This window comes from Ascaphus truei, chromosome 1 (assembly GCF_040206685.1).
Source record: "Ascaphus truei isolate aAscTru1 chromosome 1, aAscTru1.hap1, whole genome shotgun sequence".
In the NCBI taxonomy this organism is placed as follows: Eukaryota; Metazoa; Chordata; class Amphibia; order Anura; family Ascaphidae; genus Ascaphus; species Ascaphus truei.
In genome coordinates, this window is record NC_134483.1 from 342,373,947 (window position 1) to 342,391,974 (window position 18,028).

Here is an 18,028-nt window from a genome sequence, read left to right on the forward strand (position 1 = left end):
TTATACCAACTATCCTCATTACACAAATGCATGCATATGCACACGACTATTCATTGTTGGCAACATGTCACAATAACATGGATAATTACACATGTTACACAAAACTTTTCCCACATCAATCTCAGCCTTTTTGTCTCATTACATGACTGACTCTTGCGTTCACAAGTTTTACATGCATTGCACATGCAACTATTTATTTGCAAGCAATGTTTCTACAAAGCATCACGTCACATCATTGCCAAATATCATCATTCCCTGCAGAATACACACAACAAATACTTAGAACAACAAGTGCACACAGCTTGCCACAGAAGTACTTTATTATGTTAATGTAACACCTTGCATTTTACTATGTCACCTGACATCATCACATACCTATTTAAAGGACGCACATTACCTGCTCATTCACAGCTACTCATTTCAAAATGTTGCGAATGTTTAGGAGACGCAGGAACATTCTTTTCTATGACATGCTTGATGATGAAGACAATCATATAGGGCAAGGGAGGGACACACCGAGGGACAGTGACAGTGACGCGGATACGACAGGGACAGGGAGAGGGACAGGCCGAGGGACAGGGAGAGGGACAGGAGATCAGAGGAGAAGACAGAGGAGACAAGTTGTGCCTCGTCCGCGTCTGTACAGGGAGAGAACCCTGTTAGATGGGATGAGTGAGGAGGAGATTGTAAGTCGCTATCGTTTGAGTTCAGCAGCAATCTTAGCTCTTTATCAGGAGTTAAGGGGAGATTTAGATTTTTTCACAGCCAGAGGTCGTGCAGTCCCTGGGCTTGTTAAAATGCTGTGCTCATTACATTATCTTGCTTCCGCGTCATACCAGACAACTGTGGGCATAGTGGGCGGGGTCTCGCAATCTACATTCTCGCGGGCCTTGACCCAGTTTCTCTATGCACTCAATAGACGCGCTAGGAATTATATTCATTTTCCTACAGAGGCGACAGAGTGGCTGGAAGTCAGGACTGGCTTTTATAATATAGCAGGGATACCATGTGTGCTGGGTGCAATCGATTGCACACATGTTGCTTTGATTGCACCTAGTCAGAGTGAGCATGTGTACCGCAATCGGAAGCACTACCATTCACTCAATGTACAGGTGGTATGTGATGCCACGATGAGGATAATGCATGTGGTACCCAAGTTCCCTGGTTCCAGTCACGATTCCTCTATCCTGAGGAACTCTTCAGTCTTCCATGCGTTCGAAGAGGGACATTTTGAACCTGGTTGGCTGCTGGGTGAGTACATATTTACATGTTCTAACACAAAACACATGTTGATTTAGGAATGTTGGCATTGTACAATTTGATCACTAATGTCAGCTTATGTGTGCTCCATTCATTATAGGTGACTCAGGATACGGAATTAGGCCGTGGCTCTTGACTCCGGTGCTAAACCCTCAAACTGAAGCAGAGGACAGGTACAATGCAGCCCATATATCTACAAGATCTGTTATAGAGAGGACATTTGGCCTACTCAAGACCAGGTTTAGGTGTCTGGACAGAACTGGTGGGGCTCTTCTATACAAGCCTCAAAAAGTGTCTGATATTATCCTTGCCTGTTGCATTTTGCACAATGTTGCACTCAGGCACAATGTACAGTCAGACCTAGCTGAGGCTTTGGTAGACGAGCATCCCACCCATGTAGCTGCTGAAAATGAACAAACAGCCAGTGGTGGCCAGACACGACAGAATCTCATCAATTCATTTTTTTCTTGTAAGTACAAACTCATATGTTCCTAGTACTACTTTTATAGTTTAATTATGTTATATTAACAATAATGTTTCTTTATATAACCTTCTGTTAGGACACAGATGAATATGGGTTGCACACCTTTCTTTTCTCTGCTGTGTGCACAAAGGGATGTGGCACCGGTATGTTATTGTTGCACAGGTTATATAATCCTCTTCAATTGTACTTTAGTTGTGTGTATGTGAATACAACTTGGGTAACAAAGCAATAATATTTTAGCATTGTGTTATTCCTTATGCTAAGACAAAACACATATTATGCCCATAATCATTCATGCTTCTAGTATGCTTACATACAATGTTATTGGTGCAGTGTAACATGTACATCCATATGATGTGTACACCAGGCTGATTTACATTTTGAATGTCATGAAATATACATGGTGTTGTACATTTAACACCAAATACACACTTTGCTGTGTTGTTTACGGTACTGAAGATGGCATGTCAATGTTTGCAATTTATATATTGTTCCTTTGCATTATAGGTATATCTCCAGTATGACTGATCATGGTATGTATATTTGCTGACATCTCTCATAAGATGTGGCTACCTCAATCTTCCTATAATTATTGGAACTAAAAACCCAACATATTGGTTTAAACACAAATGTTACATATATGTACTTTCTGTATCATGTATATGCATTTAGCTACTCTTGAGCTTTCATGTGCATTGTATTACAAAATGATTACTCACATTTCATCACATTTTATGTATGTTTCCTTATAATTTCCATTAATGTAATATAGAGGTGGTTGGAGAAAAGGGGATAACTGTACTTATTTGTTTACTTACGGGAGCACATTCATCACTAGCATAGACACACTTTTTAAGACAACTGTTTGTGTCTCTATCAATTGGTGTAGGATCCATGTATAACACCGACAAATGATAACACCAGCTTTATTATGGTAGCTTATATCATCATATTGACTATACTATGTATTTCTAAACGATTAATAAACACAGTAAACTATAGTTAGTTAGGTTAATGAAATATACACAGAAACGTACTTCATAACATGATGGTGATGTCATATTCAGAACATCATGCATTGGAGGGGACCATAACATCTGGCCACTAACATTATTTGCTACAGTCCCAAACCATTTTATCTACATACCCATGTAACAAGAGATTTTAAAAATAAATGGCTACTTGGTTGTAAGTGTCCTTTACATTGGGAGAAGGAGTGGCTCAGTGAGTAAAGACACACACTGGCACTGATAGTTTGAAGCAGGGGAGTCTGGTTCAATTCCCGGTGTGGGCTCCTTGTGACCTTGGCCAAGTCACTTTATCTCCCTGTGCCTCATGCGGCAAAAAAACATTTGTACGTTCCACGGGCCAGGGACCTCAGGCTGAAACATGTGTCTGTAAATCGCTGCGTACAACTAGCAGCCCTATACATGAACATGCTCATATTATTATTATTATTGTTACATAGTTTCGACAGTCATACGTTCCATTACATATTAGAATACACAAATGTGTTAGCAGAGTGGGAATGGTTGTTATATATAAAACACACCATGTCATAAAATGTTAGTAGTCATTAAAGAACACTCAATAAAAATTCATGAGGCACTCTTTTGCAACATCATTATGTTAATTAAGTGCTTATGCAATATAGGCATAAGGGTATCACATTTTTAATTGTTTGTTAATAAGCGCTGCAAGCAATATAAAATTAGTTCCATATGTAGTATAGTAGTCGGTGGCTCCTCCTCACAATCATCTCATATAAAGGTAGACTCTTCTGAAATCATACATTGATCCGATTGTATCTTCCCCGACATCTCTGAAATACAGCAAACACATGATGGTCAAAGATGGCACCTTACTAGATATGCATCCGTGACAACGCGTTACGCAGCTCTATATGATTGTGTAGATACACACGTCAGTCACTTATATGTTAGAAGTAAAACTGTTCATCAGTATGTAATGTTTCTTTAAATTTGTAGCAGGCATAACTATGTATAAGAAGTGAACGTTGCCTGTATACTGAAAGATGTGCGCGCACATCTTTGTGTGCGCACGCACTTCACGCTTGGCTCCACTAACTGTTAGCGCATGCGCAAAACAAAGCGTACGTTGTGCGTTCAATACATGTTGAAAATACCAGTAAACATAACATCTTTATTTCAAATACAATGAAGACGAAACTACATTCGTTCTAAACGAGTACATCTGTATTCTTTTTAAACAGACGTGTTTGAACAGAAAGCACGGCCGATAACACAATGCGCAAATGCAATACGTGTGACGTCATGTTAAGCCAGCGTGAAACGCACGCTAACACTCCTCCCACTCAATTAACATTCGGCTAACGCCCAGGGTACGCCTACAAACACTGAGCCGCACGCATCACACACTGCAGTTACCGTTACTATAACAAAACATGACAGCCAATAGGCTTTGAGGCGCGCACGTCGCTTGGGGGCGGGGCTTACATCAGTAATCCTTTTTAAGGACGCCTTGGCCCATGACAAGGGTCCCACGTCATACGTGGTGGACCCGGTTTTCAATGTTGTAGATGTTGCATGATAACAAAACAGGTATGTGTTAGAGTAATGGTAAAATGTTGCTAATATGTTTAAAGGGATAGGAAAGTACGTATATTTATTCCGTCAGCAATGTGTACTACTCTTTCAGGTCCTACTATATTGTATTAGGAAACAATTTGTTTGTGATCGCTACATGTTATGCAGTCTGCAATGTTACGCTGTATCCACGCATTGAAAGTGAAAATGGTGGTTACAAAAAAAAAAAAAATTTAAACGCAGAGTCAACGCATAACGATTGTTATATTTACCATTCTTCTAGAATTAACTCTTCGCCTGGCTGCAACTGGTCGCTCCAGAAATGCAAGCCATTTTCATCCACGCTTAACCCAACCGCTGAATCCAGTATGGCACATATCTCCTCCAGGATGCGCTCATAGGAATCGCCACTGCTTTCTTCAAATAATTGGTCGGGAGGTAGGTTCATTTCTTCCGGTTCCCATTCCAATGCAATTTCAGCTGAAAGGCTTGGTACATAATCATAGTACTTTTGTTCTTGTACAATGTGGGTTTCAGGAATGGAGGCTGCAGATATTGCAGCACGTATCGATTCAAACGGATCAGTAGTAGCGGATACATTGCTATTGCCATTAGGAATAAATATGCCTTTCACGACAATATAAGTGCCGTCTTTCAGGATAAATTGTTTTTCCGGGGCAATCTTCCAGAAACCATAGGTGTGTTGTAGCTTATCCTGGTCACGTTCAAAAAAGTCATTACTTGATAAAGTGAATCTTATTGAGGAATTAAAATTCCGTGCATGCTTACGGTCTTGGTAATAAGGATATTTTGCTCGAATGAAATCATCGATTTGGCGTGTGCTTGCTTTCTGTCCGCGACTGTTCAAGATGGCTTCACAGATCATGTACTTATACCCTAAAAGGGGATTAATATTGTTAACGAATTCATCAGCCATGTCTGAGTAGCACAAAAGCTGTGTGCAGGTCTGTGTTATTTGCTCATCAAAATGAATGTGCTGAATGGCTAACAAACTCCTGTTTTTCCTTGTCAAGGTCAACAAAAGTAACTACTTTGACTCCTTATTTCAAACGCCAATTGGATTTGGTTGTCTAATTGGGTTAACAGTTGTGGTTCGTGATATGGGACTGTGGGAGAAACATTTCTCCTTCTTTTATCTCGTTTGTGAAAAACATCCCTAGACTGTGAATGCGTTCACATAGTGTTTTTTTGAAAACTAACAAAGGCCAGTGTGTGAAAATATTTCTTAGCCAGGCATATCAGTAAAAACACACCTGCAAAAAGAAATGTTTTTTCCCCGCTTACATTTCTGTGTGTATGTGAAAGTCTGGTTAACTCCCTGTCTGCATGAGTTTAAATACGTGTGTATATATATATATATATATATATATATATATATATATATATAAATATATCTCTTATAAAAATATATATATATTTATATATAATATTTTTTTTTTTTTTATATTGCAGGAGTACACACAACATTGATGGCATTAAGTATACCTTGTATGAAACCTATTTAAATGGTGAGAAACATGATTGAATTAAGTAATAAACATTTGTTTAAGCACAATACTGTTAGAGTCTCATACTTAGGATATTTCTCAAACATTAGGCCTGTATTATTAAAATAGTGTGCTTTCACAAGGAAGCATGAAGTGTATTAGTTTGTGTATACCAGTTTATATAGTACTATATATATATATATATATATATATATATATATATATATATATATATATATATATATATATATATATATATATATATATATACACACACACATATATATACATATATATACACATATATATATACACATATATACATATATATATATACACATATATATATACACATATATACATATATATATATACACATATATATATACACATATATACATATATATATATACACATATATACATATATATATATATATACACATATATACATATATATATATATACTCACACTCACACTCACACTCAGTGTGTGTGTGTGTATATATATTATTATACATTCTGAGATGTTATAGAAACGAACACACAACTGATTAAAGGACAAAATTACAATGGCCAAGCAAGGCAAAGGTAAGTAATAATTTACACATAATCCTGCTGTACACGTACAAGAAAGATGTTTGCACTTACTTAGGTGTTTTAATAATTGCATGTGACTAATATGCATATGCAATTCTTACATCAATTAACACACCCAAATGCAATGTTTTGATGCAAAGTCAATGGCAGCTTCTCTAAACTTAGCAACTGGCTCCTGGTGGACCATTACTGAACAGACGATTACAACATAAATATTTATAACACAATTAATTATGAGTGTTAACATTTCCAAACCTTCACGTGTACAAGAACATAGTTGAAAGTTTGGAAACAACACAGTCTTCAGCATACATACAATAGTAATTAGATAATCTGAAGTCAACAAAACAAGGCCAAAGACATATTTTCTGAATTATAACATTTATTTTTTTTGTTCCTTTTGCGAGCGAGTAACAGGCCTGCTTGTTGTCTCTTGAATTTTCCTTTTTCTTTTGCCACCAACTTTAGGCACAACAGAGCCACTTTGAGTGGCCTCTGGCACTTCACGGGCAGGGCTTGTGGCCAGTGACAGTTCACCTACAGGGCTTGTGGGCAGTGATTCACCTACAGGGCTTGTGGCCAGTGACTCACCTACAGGGCTTGTGGGCAGTGATTCACCTACAGGGCTTGTGGCCAGTGACTCACCTACAGGGCTTGTGGGCAGTGATTCACCTACAGGGCTTGTGGCCAGTGACTCACCTACAGGGCTTGTGGGCAGTGATTCACCTACAGGGCTTGTGGCCAGTGACTCACCTACAGGGCTTGTGGGCAGTGATTCACCTACAGGGCTTTTGGGCAGCGATTCACCTACAGGGCTTTTGGGCAGCGACTCACCTACAGGGCTTTTGGGTAGTGACTGTTCACGGACAGGGCTTGTGCCCAGTGACACATGTGAGCAAGTTGGTAGACACTGCACAAGTGATGGTTGGTCTGTTTCATGTGTGTCTTGTTTTGTTTTTGTCGCCTCCTTTGTAGGTGTCTGCTGCTGAATTTGTAGAGATGGCAGCGGTAGGATGTCATCAGGAACCTGCACAGCAATGTCTGCTACTTGACCGGTAACATTTGGGCCTGGTGAATGAATCTCAGATGATTGTGGTGAAAACTGACCTGCATGAACAGATCCTGGCTGGGAGGTGTTGAATTGTGGTACATTAGTCATTCTCCAGTAATTAGCTTGTGTTTGCTGAACAACTAATGCTTCGAATGAGGTGTTGATTTTTTGCAACTGTTTAGGCACTTCAATGAAGACTCTGTGGAGATGTGCCAATTGTGATACTGTTTCTTCCTGCAGTCCAATCATCCTTTCCAGCACTGTCATCATGTCTGAATGGCGACGATTTTCTGCGTCCACTATTTTTCCCTCTGAAGCTACAATTGCATCGTATGTGGAAGTTGATGGACGATTTGGCGGTACAACAGTTTCTATTGGCACCTCTTCATGGTCACATGATTGTATTTCAGTCTCTTCTGTGGCGTCATCCTCATCATACTCATCATCCTCATCACCATGATGTTCTAAAAAGAAATGTACACATTATTAAATGGCATGTTAATGTATGCTGTGTTACTATGTAATTGTACTGTGTCCTAAGTAACACCTAACATGTTAGCATACGTTTTATAACCTCATTAAAAACTACCTTGACTTACGAATAATGTTTGGACTCAGTATGAAATATGAATGAATGAAAAGTTGCTCTAAACTCAGAAGTCCTACATGATAATTAACATCACTAACACAATACATGTTGCCTTACACTTAATTTTCACTGACACTAAGTAATCCTATTTAAAGAAGATGTGCAAAACAAATAATGCACATGACAACATAACATATAGAAGAGCACATATTATATGGCCAGCAAATGATACACTCACCTTCTAGTAGTGTTGAGCTGGCTGACCCAGGTGAAGACACTTGTTCCATCTCAGGTGACACATGTCCTCCAGGGGCAACTATATATAACAATAACATAAGTTTTACATTTACATGTGTAAATATTGAACAAACACTTATTGTATGTTCTGTATTTATGATTAACTAACAACATCAGTTCCTTAACCGAAAATGTGTGTGTGAAAGTGAACATAAATAGTTGTAATAACAATGTACATGCCTGTGTACTTAGAAGTTTTGAGTTCCCTAACATACAACATACTATGTTTCTGCAGTAATGCGTGAGGATAAATAGATTAAATGAGTACATAAAAATCATATGTTGTGTAGTGATATCAGTATCATAATGTACATAACTATCATGAGATGACCATTCACAATGGTTATCATGAAGGTGGTCATATTGCAAAAAGTGTTATTTTTGGTAGAGGATATGTGTGGTACATTAATCGAAGATGTGGCACACCTGAATGTGGCTGTGACTCAACAAGACAACACATGCAGTGTGTGATAATGTGTCTTTCATAGTAGTTCAACTATAGATATGAGTGAACTAATGTGTGACGTACGCTTTGATAAGTAATGAGTTGTTGGGGCATTTAGTAGCTAGAGTTAAGCTTTCCAATGAGTGTGATTAACTTCAGTTGTGCTATTCAGGTTGTAAGAAAGGTATTCCCTTCCCCAAAAAGCCTAATCAGCCACACCTTTCAATGACTTGAAACAGGTGCAAATGGTGTGAACTAAGTTGACCGTGAAATGAGGCTGTAATTAGTGTGTGTGCTGAACCCCACCCCCTCTGTTGAAGTGTATGCTGTGATGAGATATTAATTGCAGCTGCTTTAACACAATGGTAGATGAGCTAAGTAGTCATCTGCAGTGTTTAAGTTATGAAAACAATGACATAACATATGCTACGTGTGCCTCATTATGCTGTCTGTATATGACATAAAGCAAAAATGGACCTTTTCATAAGCAACTATAGATGTGTTAGTGCCAGTGATGTTTGTAGGCCGTTACATGCAATTTCTTTGATGCATGCTTAAAATAGGCAGTAATGTCATGTTTGTCGGAGTAAAATCAATAAAATACACAATAACATGATACATATTTCTGTTCTGTACCTGTAGCTACTAATAATTTCTCATGAACATGTGTTACACGTGTACTACCCTGTTGTTCCCCATCTTCGCCCACCATCAATTGCTTCCACTGCAGCTATGCATTTTGGGAATTCACATGTAAATGAGCACGCAATGGCACGTGCTATATTAGTTACTGCTTTTAGTAGGACTACTACATATATGTCTATTTTGAGATATATATATACAGAATCAGACATATACATATATAGATGCAGGTATGCTTATATTGTGAAGACAGTATAAAAAGCAGTGTAAATATGCAAAATAACTGTAAGCAACGACACGCCTAGTACAGTAATATTTATCACCTGCTGGAAATTGTGACGGATAAATTCCAATGTCACGGTCACCAGCCAAGCCTTCCACGACGACGGTAAGTAATTTTGGCCGAAGCAGCTCCTCCAATGGAGTCAATATGAGACGTTGTGGTGTGGGCCCACCTCCAGTGCCAGTAGCATGCACGCGTTGGTGTTGTATTTTCTTTTTCAATTTGGACCTAATATCATCAAATCTTTTCCGACAATGATACTTGTCCCTGACACTATTCCCACAGGCATTGACACCAATGACTATTGTGTCCCACATTTCTTTTTTGCTTGCTGCACTTGTCCGCCCTTGAAAAACATATAAAAGATATGAGGTAAATGAATAATAATATAAGCACCAGTTTCCTACACTGCTAGCTGTTCCAAGTGATATCAAACATGCTGTTTTATGTGTAATATGTGCAGCACATGAGCATTCACTACTAAACCTATACATGTAAGCAAGGTTGCATTCATATTGTATGCAGTTCTGGCAAATTGACCGCCTGTGTTTATTTGTCCTTGTAAGGCATGATAAAAAGCTGTGTTTCCACACTAATGAACATAGAAAGATATTGTGTACCCATATTTGCATATGAACAAAACTCAGATGACCTAGGATCACATGTATTTGAATAATAAATGTAAAGTTACACTTACCTACTAAATGTCCATATATACTGTCATAGTGCTCCAGAATGCCAGTGACAAGAGCCCTATTTTCCTGGTCATTGAAGCGAGGATTACGTGGCTTCTCCACACGTTTTTTCCGAGCAGGTTTAGGGTCAGAGCTTGGCTGGTGCTGACTGGACTCTCCTTCTTCCAATGGAAGAGCCTCCAAAAGCTGGCCACCAGCAAGCACGCCACCACCAGACACCCCATCAGCAACTGCGCCACCAGCAGCACTCCCAGCACCAGCACTCCCACTCCTAGCACCAGCACTCACACTCCTAGCACCAGCACTCACACTCCTAGCACCAGCACTCACACTCCTAGCACCAGCACTCCCAGCACCAGCACTCCCACTCACAGCAACAGCACTCCCACTCCCAACAACAGCACTCCCACTCCCAGCAACACCACTCGCAGCACCAGCACTCCCACTCCCAACAACAGCACTCCCACTCCCAGCAACACCACTCGGTGCACCAGCAACATCACTCCCCTGAACAGAACGTTCACTCCGACGCGTACTCGCACGAGTAGCACTCCCACTCCCACCAGCATCACTCTTCCCACGCTTTGCGGGCATACTTCCAGCACTCACAAAAAACAGACAAGAAATGTACAGGCAATCACACGACCCACTTCCACATATAAAACAAGACAAAGATGTAAACAAAACAACAAAGGACAAAGCTCACCCAATACACAACAAGTCTCTCAGTCAATATGCAAATGTTCAATCGTCCAGCTCTGTGCGTCTCTCTCTCTCTCTCACTCCCAACAACACAGAGAATGATTAGCAGTACACGTTGCCTTTAAATATGGCGCGCAATCAAAAACATGCTTGTTTCGCCTGATTCAGCAAGATTTGTGATTGTGCAACCTAACAGCACCCCGCCACGCACGCCGATACACCTGTGTGTGATCGGCTCATCATCGTGAGAGTGGGCGGATTTGTTTTCGGGTTGATTTTGAATGTATTCGGCACTTACTGCATACGGAGAGGGAAAAACGCCAATAACATGACTAATCGATAAGCTTGCCGATTTCACATAATCGTCGCTTACTGCATGAGGCCCTTAATCTGCATTCTCCTGTATTACAAGTACGACATGTATCATTTTTGTTCATAGGCTGGGATTAATTAAACTCCGTTAAGGGGTATCAGGACTTGACTTGAATGGCAGTTGGCGTGGGATTGAGCTCTGATGCCACTTATCAGAGTTTAGTGAATCCTCCCCATTGTCTTAATTGCGATAGTCTACTTGTGCATTCTGGAAAGGTTAAAGCAAATGTATGTCTGGTTCTTACCAGAAGCTCTGTGCTGCTTTATTGATCAGTATTCATGTTAAGGAAAAGGACTGGACAGTTTGGTGGTATTAATCAATGTATTCCACAGGATACACACCTGTAAACTGTGCTCTTTTAGCGCAAGTCTCCTGGGAAGGCAGTCTTGTGTATTTCTATCATCAGTGCTCCCATGGGTCTATTAACCAAGTGACACAAATTCAGAATTCAACGCTCTAAAGCTATTTTACCCTTGCTAAGGAAGACTAAATTCCTTTTCAAATAATGAAGCTTTAACCATCTCAAGCAGGAGGAAGACAGCTTTGCAGCATGTTGAATACAGGCATTGGAGAATGTTAACAGGTGTAGTTCGACAGGAGTCAACTGACTGATATTATACTATGCAGTGTATAATATAGTGTATTGCGTTATAAGTCTTTGTCCTGCAGTTTTTTCCCCTTATATTTTAAAAAACATTATTTTTCAAAAGTTTTACATTTGACACAAACACAGAATTTTGTTTTGTAAATCTAGACACTTTTAAGGAGATTTATATATTTCCTTCATAGGAGGGGAAGTATTTGTGTCTTCTGGCTGCAAAATTAGGGTATCAGTGAAGCAAAAACTGCATCAGATTTAGCAAAGCAAAGAAATCCCATTAAATCCATTAGGATTTTATACAGTGATAAATCTAGGGTTGTTGTGTAGCTCCACTTTAGCTGTGGCTTTACAGTTGGGAGATTTTGATCAATAACCCACACAGTCTCAACTCATAAAGGAAAAACATTTCCATTTTGATGGCATTACATGTCGCAGATACCCAATTACTGTATAAGATGACGTTGATTGCAGCCTTTTTTTGGTGGGGGGAAGAGTTGCAGCTCTCCATATAACTGGTTACATAGGAATGAAACACAGGAAGAAATTATGGCAAAAAGCTGCACTGCCTAAACCTTGGCATGTATTTCTCTGTTATTTGTCCGAGCTATTGCTATTGTACTAGCCGTTGTGAAAGTGCTGGAGAAGCATGCGGAAAGCAGAGCAGTGCACAATGATGTAGATTAATGTGCTGTTGCTCCATTCAGAGTTGAATCATGAGTAGAAAAGTTATGCTTACCCTATAATGGACACATTTGGTATCTAAAACAAAGGGGATATTAATTATGCATTACCAAACTAAGTAATCTGTTTTAAAGTGTTCCTTCATTATACTGCAGACCCTGTAGGGGCTTGTTCATTTTTATTTTTTTGAGATTTCTTATATATTGTGCAAGAAAGCACGCTTGGAGCCTGTTTAAGCTCAGATTTATGAACAGATGTCTACTGAAAAGCAAATCACTCAATCTATAAAATATAATGCAAGGAGCCACATAATAAAGTCACAGTTCAGATAGCTGACATCATACTCTTACTCTCAGACAACACAGGGACACTTATGTACTGGTTCTGAGCTCCTTCGGAAGGAGTAACAGACAGAAATTCCAATTGGCTTAATACTAAAATTGTATGGTGTTGAATGCTTGTTTATATGGTTTAAAATTAAACCAGCAACCAGAATGCACAGAATCAGTTGAGTAGAACAATCAAACCTAGTTTCAACAATTACCTATCAGAGACACTTATGTTGAAAGTTTACATTATTTAACCTGGTCAAAAAATATATAAAAAAAAGGGCACCGCTGTAACGCTGCAAAAATGGTGACTGGGGTTTTTAGGGAAATAGCTAAAAATCAATCTTTTTAAATTGCAGTAATGAGAGTGATACGTTCAACTTGTTGTAGATGAAAGGCACCTTAAAAAAAGGGAAACAATATTGGGTAACTTCAAAATCATAGGTGAGAAACAAAAAAGCTGAACCAAAATTGATAATTATAATAAGTAGCATTTTGGCAAAAAGTGTATCTAAGGGAATTGCGTGAAAAAAACCCACAGTTTGGTTTGAAAAATACAATATATTGGGTTTATGACATGTCAAGACTTTTCCTGTAGATCTGTGCTGATCTACAAAAATTGCTTAATTGGGGGACCCTATCACTGATGGCCCACTAGAAGTGACATGTGTCATTTAAAATAAACGATAGCCAGATACTAGTCGGTCAGCCTCAAAGGAAAATAACATTCCTGAGATATCCCTTGTGCATCCCAGAGAGAGGTGACCCACAGGTCAACGCTTAGTTGGAAAACTTTATTAAAAATGAGAATATTTTATCTGTCCTTGGCACCTCTTACCCATGTAGTGTGTGGTATGGTTTGATTTGTCTTTTTGCCACAATTACAAGTATGTACCATTTATTATGTAGAGTAGATGACGTCACATTATATTCTCTTCTTTTTTTCAACTTAAATTTTATTGGGGTTTTCAGACAGAAAAATACAGAAATAAAGCATTACAATCTGGACACCCCTCTTGCCCTCCCCCTAATATCCTTATTGTAATGCTTTGTTTCTGTATATTTCTGATTGAAAAACCCAATAAAATTTAAGTTTGAAAAAAAAATAATAATAATAAAAAAAAGAATATCATGTGACGTCATCTACTCTGCATAATAACAGGTACATATTTGTAATTGTGACAAAAAGACAAATCAAACCATATCACACACTACATGGGTAAGAGGTGCCAAGGACAGATATCCATTTGCCACTCAAATTTAGGAGGAAATTGTTCATAATTAGTAATGATGAAATTATTCATCATTACATTTGTCAAAATTGTCTGAATCTATTGATATGACTCCGTCTGCCTGAGTATCAGAGAAAGGAAATTATGAGGCAAAACTTTTTAAACGTTAAAAGTTTGTTTTATTCCTCTGTCATAAAACTGTCAACTTAGCAGCTGATTTAAGACAGGGGTGGGCTTATGTTGTATCAATGGGGAAAAAATAGTACATAAGTCTTAGCAGGGTATTATGAAAATCAGAATTCAACAGAGGTGTGTTTTGTATCAAACACGTACATTTTCATATTTCCATGCCAGTGACCTCTCTAGGGAAAACCTATAACACACTGTATGGTAATATACTGTATAAGGATTTCTGTTTTATGTTGCATCTTGTTATTTTAAGAAATGGTTCTGCATTTACTGTAATTGTATGTTCTTGTAATTAACTTTTTTTATAATCTGAACCACTGTATTTTATATATATATACAGTATGAAACAATTCTTAAATAAATAATGCTTTGAGGCTTTAAATGACCTGTTGTCCACTCTGGACAGAGAATTTATATTTTCTGACATTTTACTCAACAGTGTTAAGTGCATAGTTTTTCTATAATACACAGGGAGGGACCTAAGACCCTGGCAGATATATTAATTACATATTTCTTGGGTTGTGGAAGTGTATAGATATGATTCAATTGAGTAAGGGGTTAATATTAACTAATTGGAGTTACCTTTGCGGAGGAGAAAGGTGAGTTGGCTAGAGTAGCCGTGTGTATTAACCTGGTTGCATATCTACGTCACGTGCTCACTTGTGTGCTGTTCGTGACAAATAGTATCTGTGGACGGATTGAGGGGAGATATTGTTAATTTGAGGGATCTTTGCAAAGGTGAATAGTGGGACAGCTTGTGAGCTGTGTATTAACCCTTGTCCCATATGCAGGTCACATTCTCACAGGTGTGTCAAACATGACAGATGGGATTTACTAAGCTCCAACACAGATGATTTTGCAGCGATCCCTTGTTAATTGGCATTGACTTGAATGGGCATTGACACAAGACTGTTGTCAATAGCCCCTATTTGGAGCTTAGTGAATTGCCCCTTTTATATATGACCCAGTAGTCAAGGAAATTGGCTCTCTGCACTTAGTTTTTACAGTAGGTATTTCATTTTGTCACAAATATAATGCTTTTATAAAACAAGAGACTCCAAGAATAGAAAATAAATAACTCCTGCCTTCTCCAGGGTACTGGAGAGAAAAATGTCTATCAACAATATTTTTCTCTAGACCCAGCACACCTAAATAAACATGCTGGATTTTGACCCATCGCATCCCTCCTACTTGAATGTTGTGAGAAGACATCTAAAATCAACTCAAGCAACAAATCACGGTTAGCAAATAAGGATTTCAACTGCTGTTACAGTAAATCACCTGATTTCTCATGAGGGATACACTGTCCCAGATGTAGTTACAAAGCCAGCAATGCTTCATCGCCTTCTGGCAATAACCACTTACATTAGTCCAGTGCTACTTGAATTCCCCTAGATTGAGCAGAAATAGACGCCGAATACAGTGATGTTTTCATAAGTACTATTTATTAACTCCAATAACAATTTTTACGACTGCGTTTTGGCCTGTTTGTTCTTGAAATTATGCACTTTTCAATTCTGAACAAGTTGCGTCAATGCATAAAAAAATTTCACCAGTCTTTTTAGCTTTTTGGGCAGGTGACAATGTGAAGGGTAGAAAAGAGGCAGTGGTTATACAGTAGGTGGAATTCAAATACATTATAATTTAGTAATAATACCCTCATAGTACGGCATTACCTGGCAAGTATGGGTCCTTCATTCTTTTGAACCAAGGGGTCAGTATTTGGTTAACTTACTTATACACTTACAGCACAATATGTAGACAGTAAAGACTTTTGGGGTCGACTTTATAAACCCAGAAGTGCTTTTAGAATCAGTCCCTTTGTGAGTGAGTTATCTTTATTTCCTAACTATAGAATCAACCACAAAAGTGTGTGGTGTGTGTGTGTGTGTGTGTGTGTATATATATATATATATATATATATATATATATATATATATATATATATATATCTCAAGGCAAAAGGTGACACATTGTGTGCTCATTTGCATGTTACTTCCCTGAATCCCTTGCTGCAGTGGGAGCACTGTATGCGAGTTTAATGGTTGAAAGGCAGGGTTGCAGACCTGTCTAAGACATGTGAATGTGCTCTCAAGTGATATTCTTTATTGGCTATATGCTAACGGTGGATATATATATATATATATATATACACACACACACACACACACACACACACATATATATATATATATATATATATATATATATATATATATATATATATATATACATACCATATACATTTTACGTTATGGTGGGTGAAAAAGGCAACAAAAAACCTCCACGTTAGCATTTAGCCAATAAAGAAAATCACTTATGAGCACATTCACATGTCTTAGACCAGCGGTGCGCAAACTCCCTGCGCCTGCGCCCCCCCCTACCTGCTGCCTAGTCGGTCGTGCCCCTTCCTCGCCTCTAATGATGCGTCAAATGACGCTGGAGGTCATGTGATGTCACGTGACCCGCGACTTCATTTGACGTCACGTCTCCATGGTAACGGGTGTCATTTGACGGCGCGTTGCCATGGAGACGCGTGGACAAGAAGCCGGTAAGTAAATTTACAGAGGCCTCGCGCGCTTAGCCTCTATAACCGCCACGCGCCCCGTGCCCCCCCCCCAATAAAGACTCGGGGGCGCGCCCCCCAGTTTGCGCACCGCTGTCTTAGACAGGTCTGACACCCTACCTTTCAACCATTATCACCTAGCATACAGTGCTTCCACCACAGCAAGGGATCCTGAGAAATGACATGAAAATGAGCACACAATGTGTCACCTTTTGCCTGGAATATCCATTCACATGGAGCCCATATAAGCAAATGCATCGCTGTTCACACAGCTTTTAAACACAGCATAGGACTAGCAAAGCAAGTCAAACCTCTCACAGACATGTTTCTACATTAGTGGGTCTCATCAGTGTGAGGTTGGTTTATACTTTCTTTGCAATATTTCTATATATATTTTTCTATATGCTAACGGTGGAGGTTTTTTGTTGCCTTTTTCACCAAACATAACTTAAAACGTACTGTTATGTAAACCTACCCAGCCTAGAAATATTGCAAAGCAAGTATAAACCAACCTCACACTATCATGTCCAAGATGGTGGCGCCCTGCAAGGGGAGCCACCGATAGCCTCCGACTATCTCCGGCTCCGGCTCTCTCTCAGCCTCCTCTGCCAGATGCAGCTGCAGCCAGAGGTAGGGGCAGATAGGGGACCAGGAGGGGGGGGGGCGACCCAGGATATATATATATATATATTATATATATACCCACACATACAGTGGTTTGCAGACATATTGACCCCTAACAATAATGTCACATGTTGTGGAATTACAAACAATGTACTGTATGTGCATATTTTCTAACTAAATATTTTTATTCAAAGCTACAAAGCTGTAGTGGTTAAACTGGACACTTATGAGGGGGTCTATTTTGATCTGGTTTTGCTGATTGGCTGGCAAATTCTACTAGGTTAGAACCAAGTAGAACAAAGAAAAACCAG

The 18,028-nt window shown here is 38.9% G+C and overlaps 2 protein-coding genes across 2 annotated transcripts in view; one reads left to right on the top strand and one right to left on the bottom strand.

Annotated features, from left to right (window-relative positions):
* The window catches only part of COL25A1 (collagen type XXV alpha 1 chain), a 469,301-nt gene that overhangs the window by 65,481 nt on the left and 385,792 nt on the right, over positions 1 to 18,028 (top strand). The window lies entirely within an intron of this gene.
* LOC142468543 (uncharacterized) lies at positions 1,922 to 10,172 on the bottom strand. The gene is made up of 4 exons (XM_075575117.1): positions 9,766 to 10,172; positions 8,297 to 8,374; positions 7,122 to 7,933; positions 1,922 to 1,930 (listed from the first exon to the last, which is right to left on the bottom strand). The coding sequence occupies exons 1-4, from the start codon at positions 10,040 to 10,042 to the stop codon at positions 1,922 to 1,924; spliced, it is 1,176 nt and encodes a 391-aa protein (XP_075431232.1). The 5' UTR covers positions 10,043 to 10,172.

What these genes read in the sequence shown, in the direction of transcription:
- LOC142468543 (XM_075575117.1), bottom strand. Translation starts at nt 10,042, where the DNA reads ATGTGGGACACAATAGTCATTGGTGTCAATGCCTGTGGGAATAGTGTC. An exon ending in TCCGTCACAATTTCCAGCAG is followed by an intron (nt 8,375 to 9,765) that starts GTGATAAATATT and finishes TGTTATATATAG; the next exon opens with TTGCCCCTGGAGGACATGTG. An exon ending in CAGCTCAACACTACTAGAAG is followed by an intron (nt 7,934 to 8,296) that starts GTGAGTGTATCA and finishes ATTTCTTTTTAG; the next exon opens with AACATCATGGTGATGAGGAT.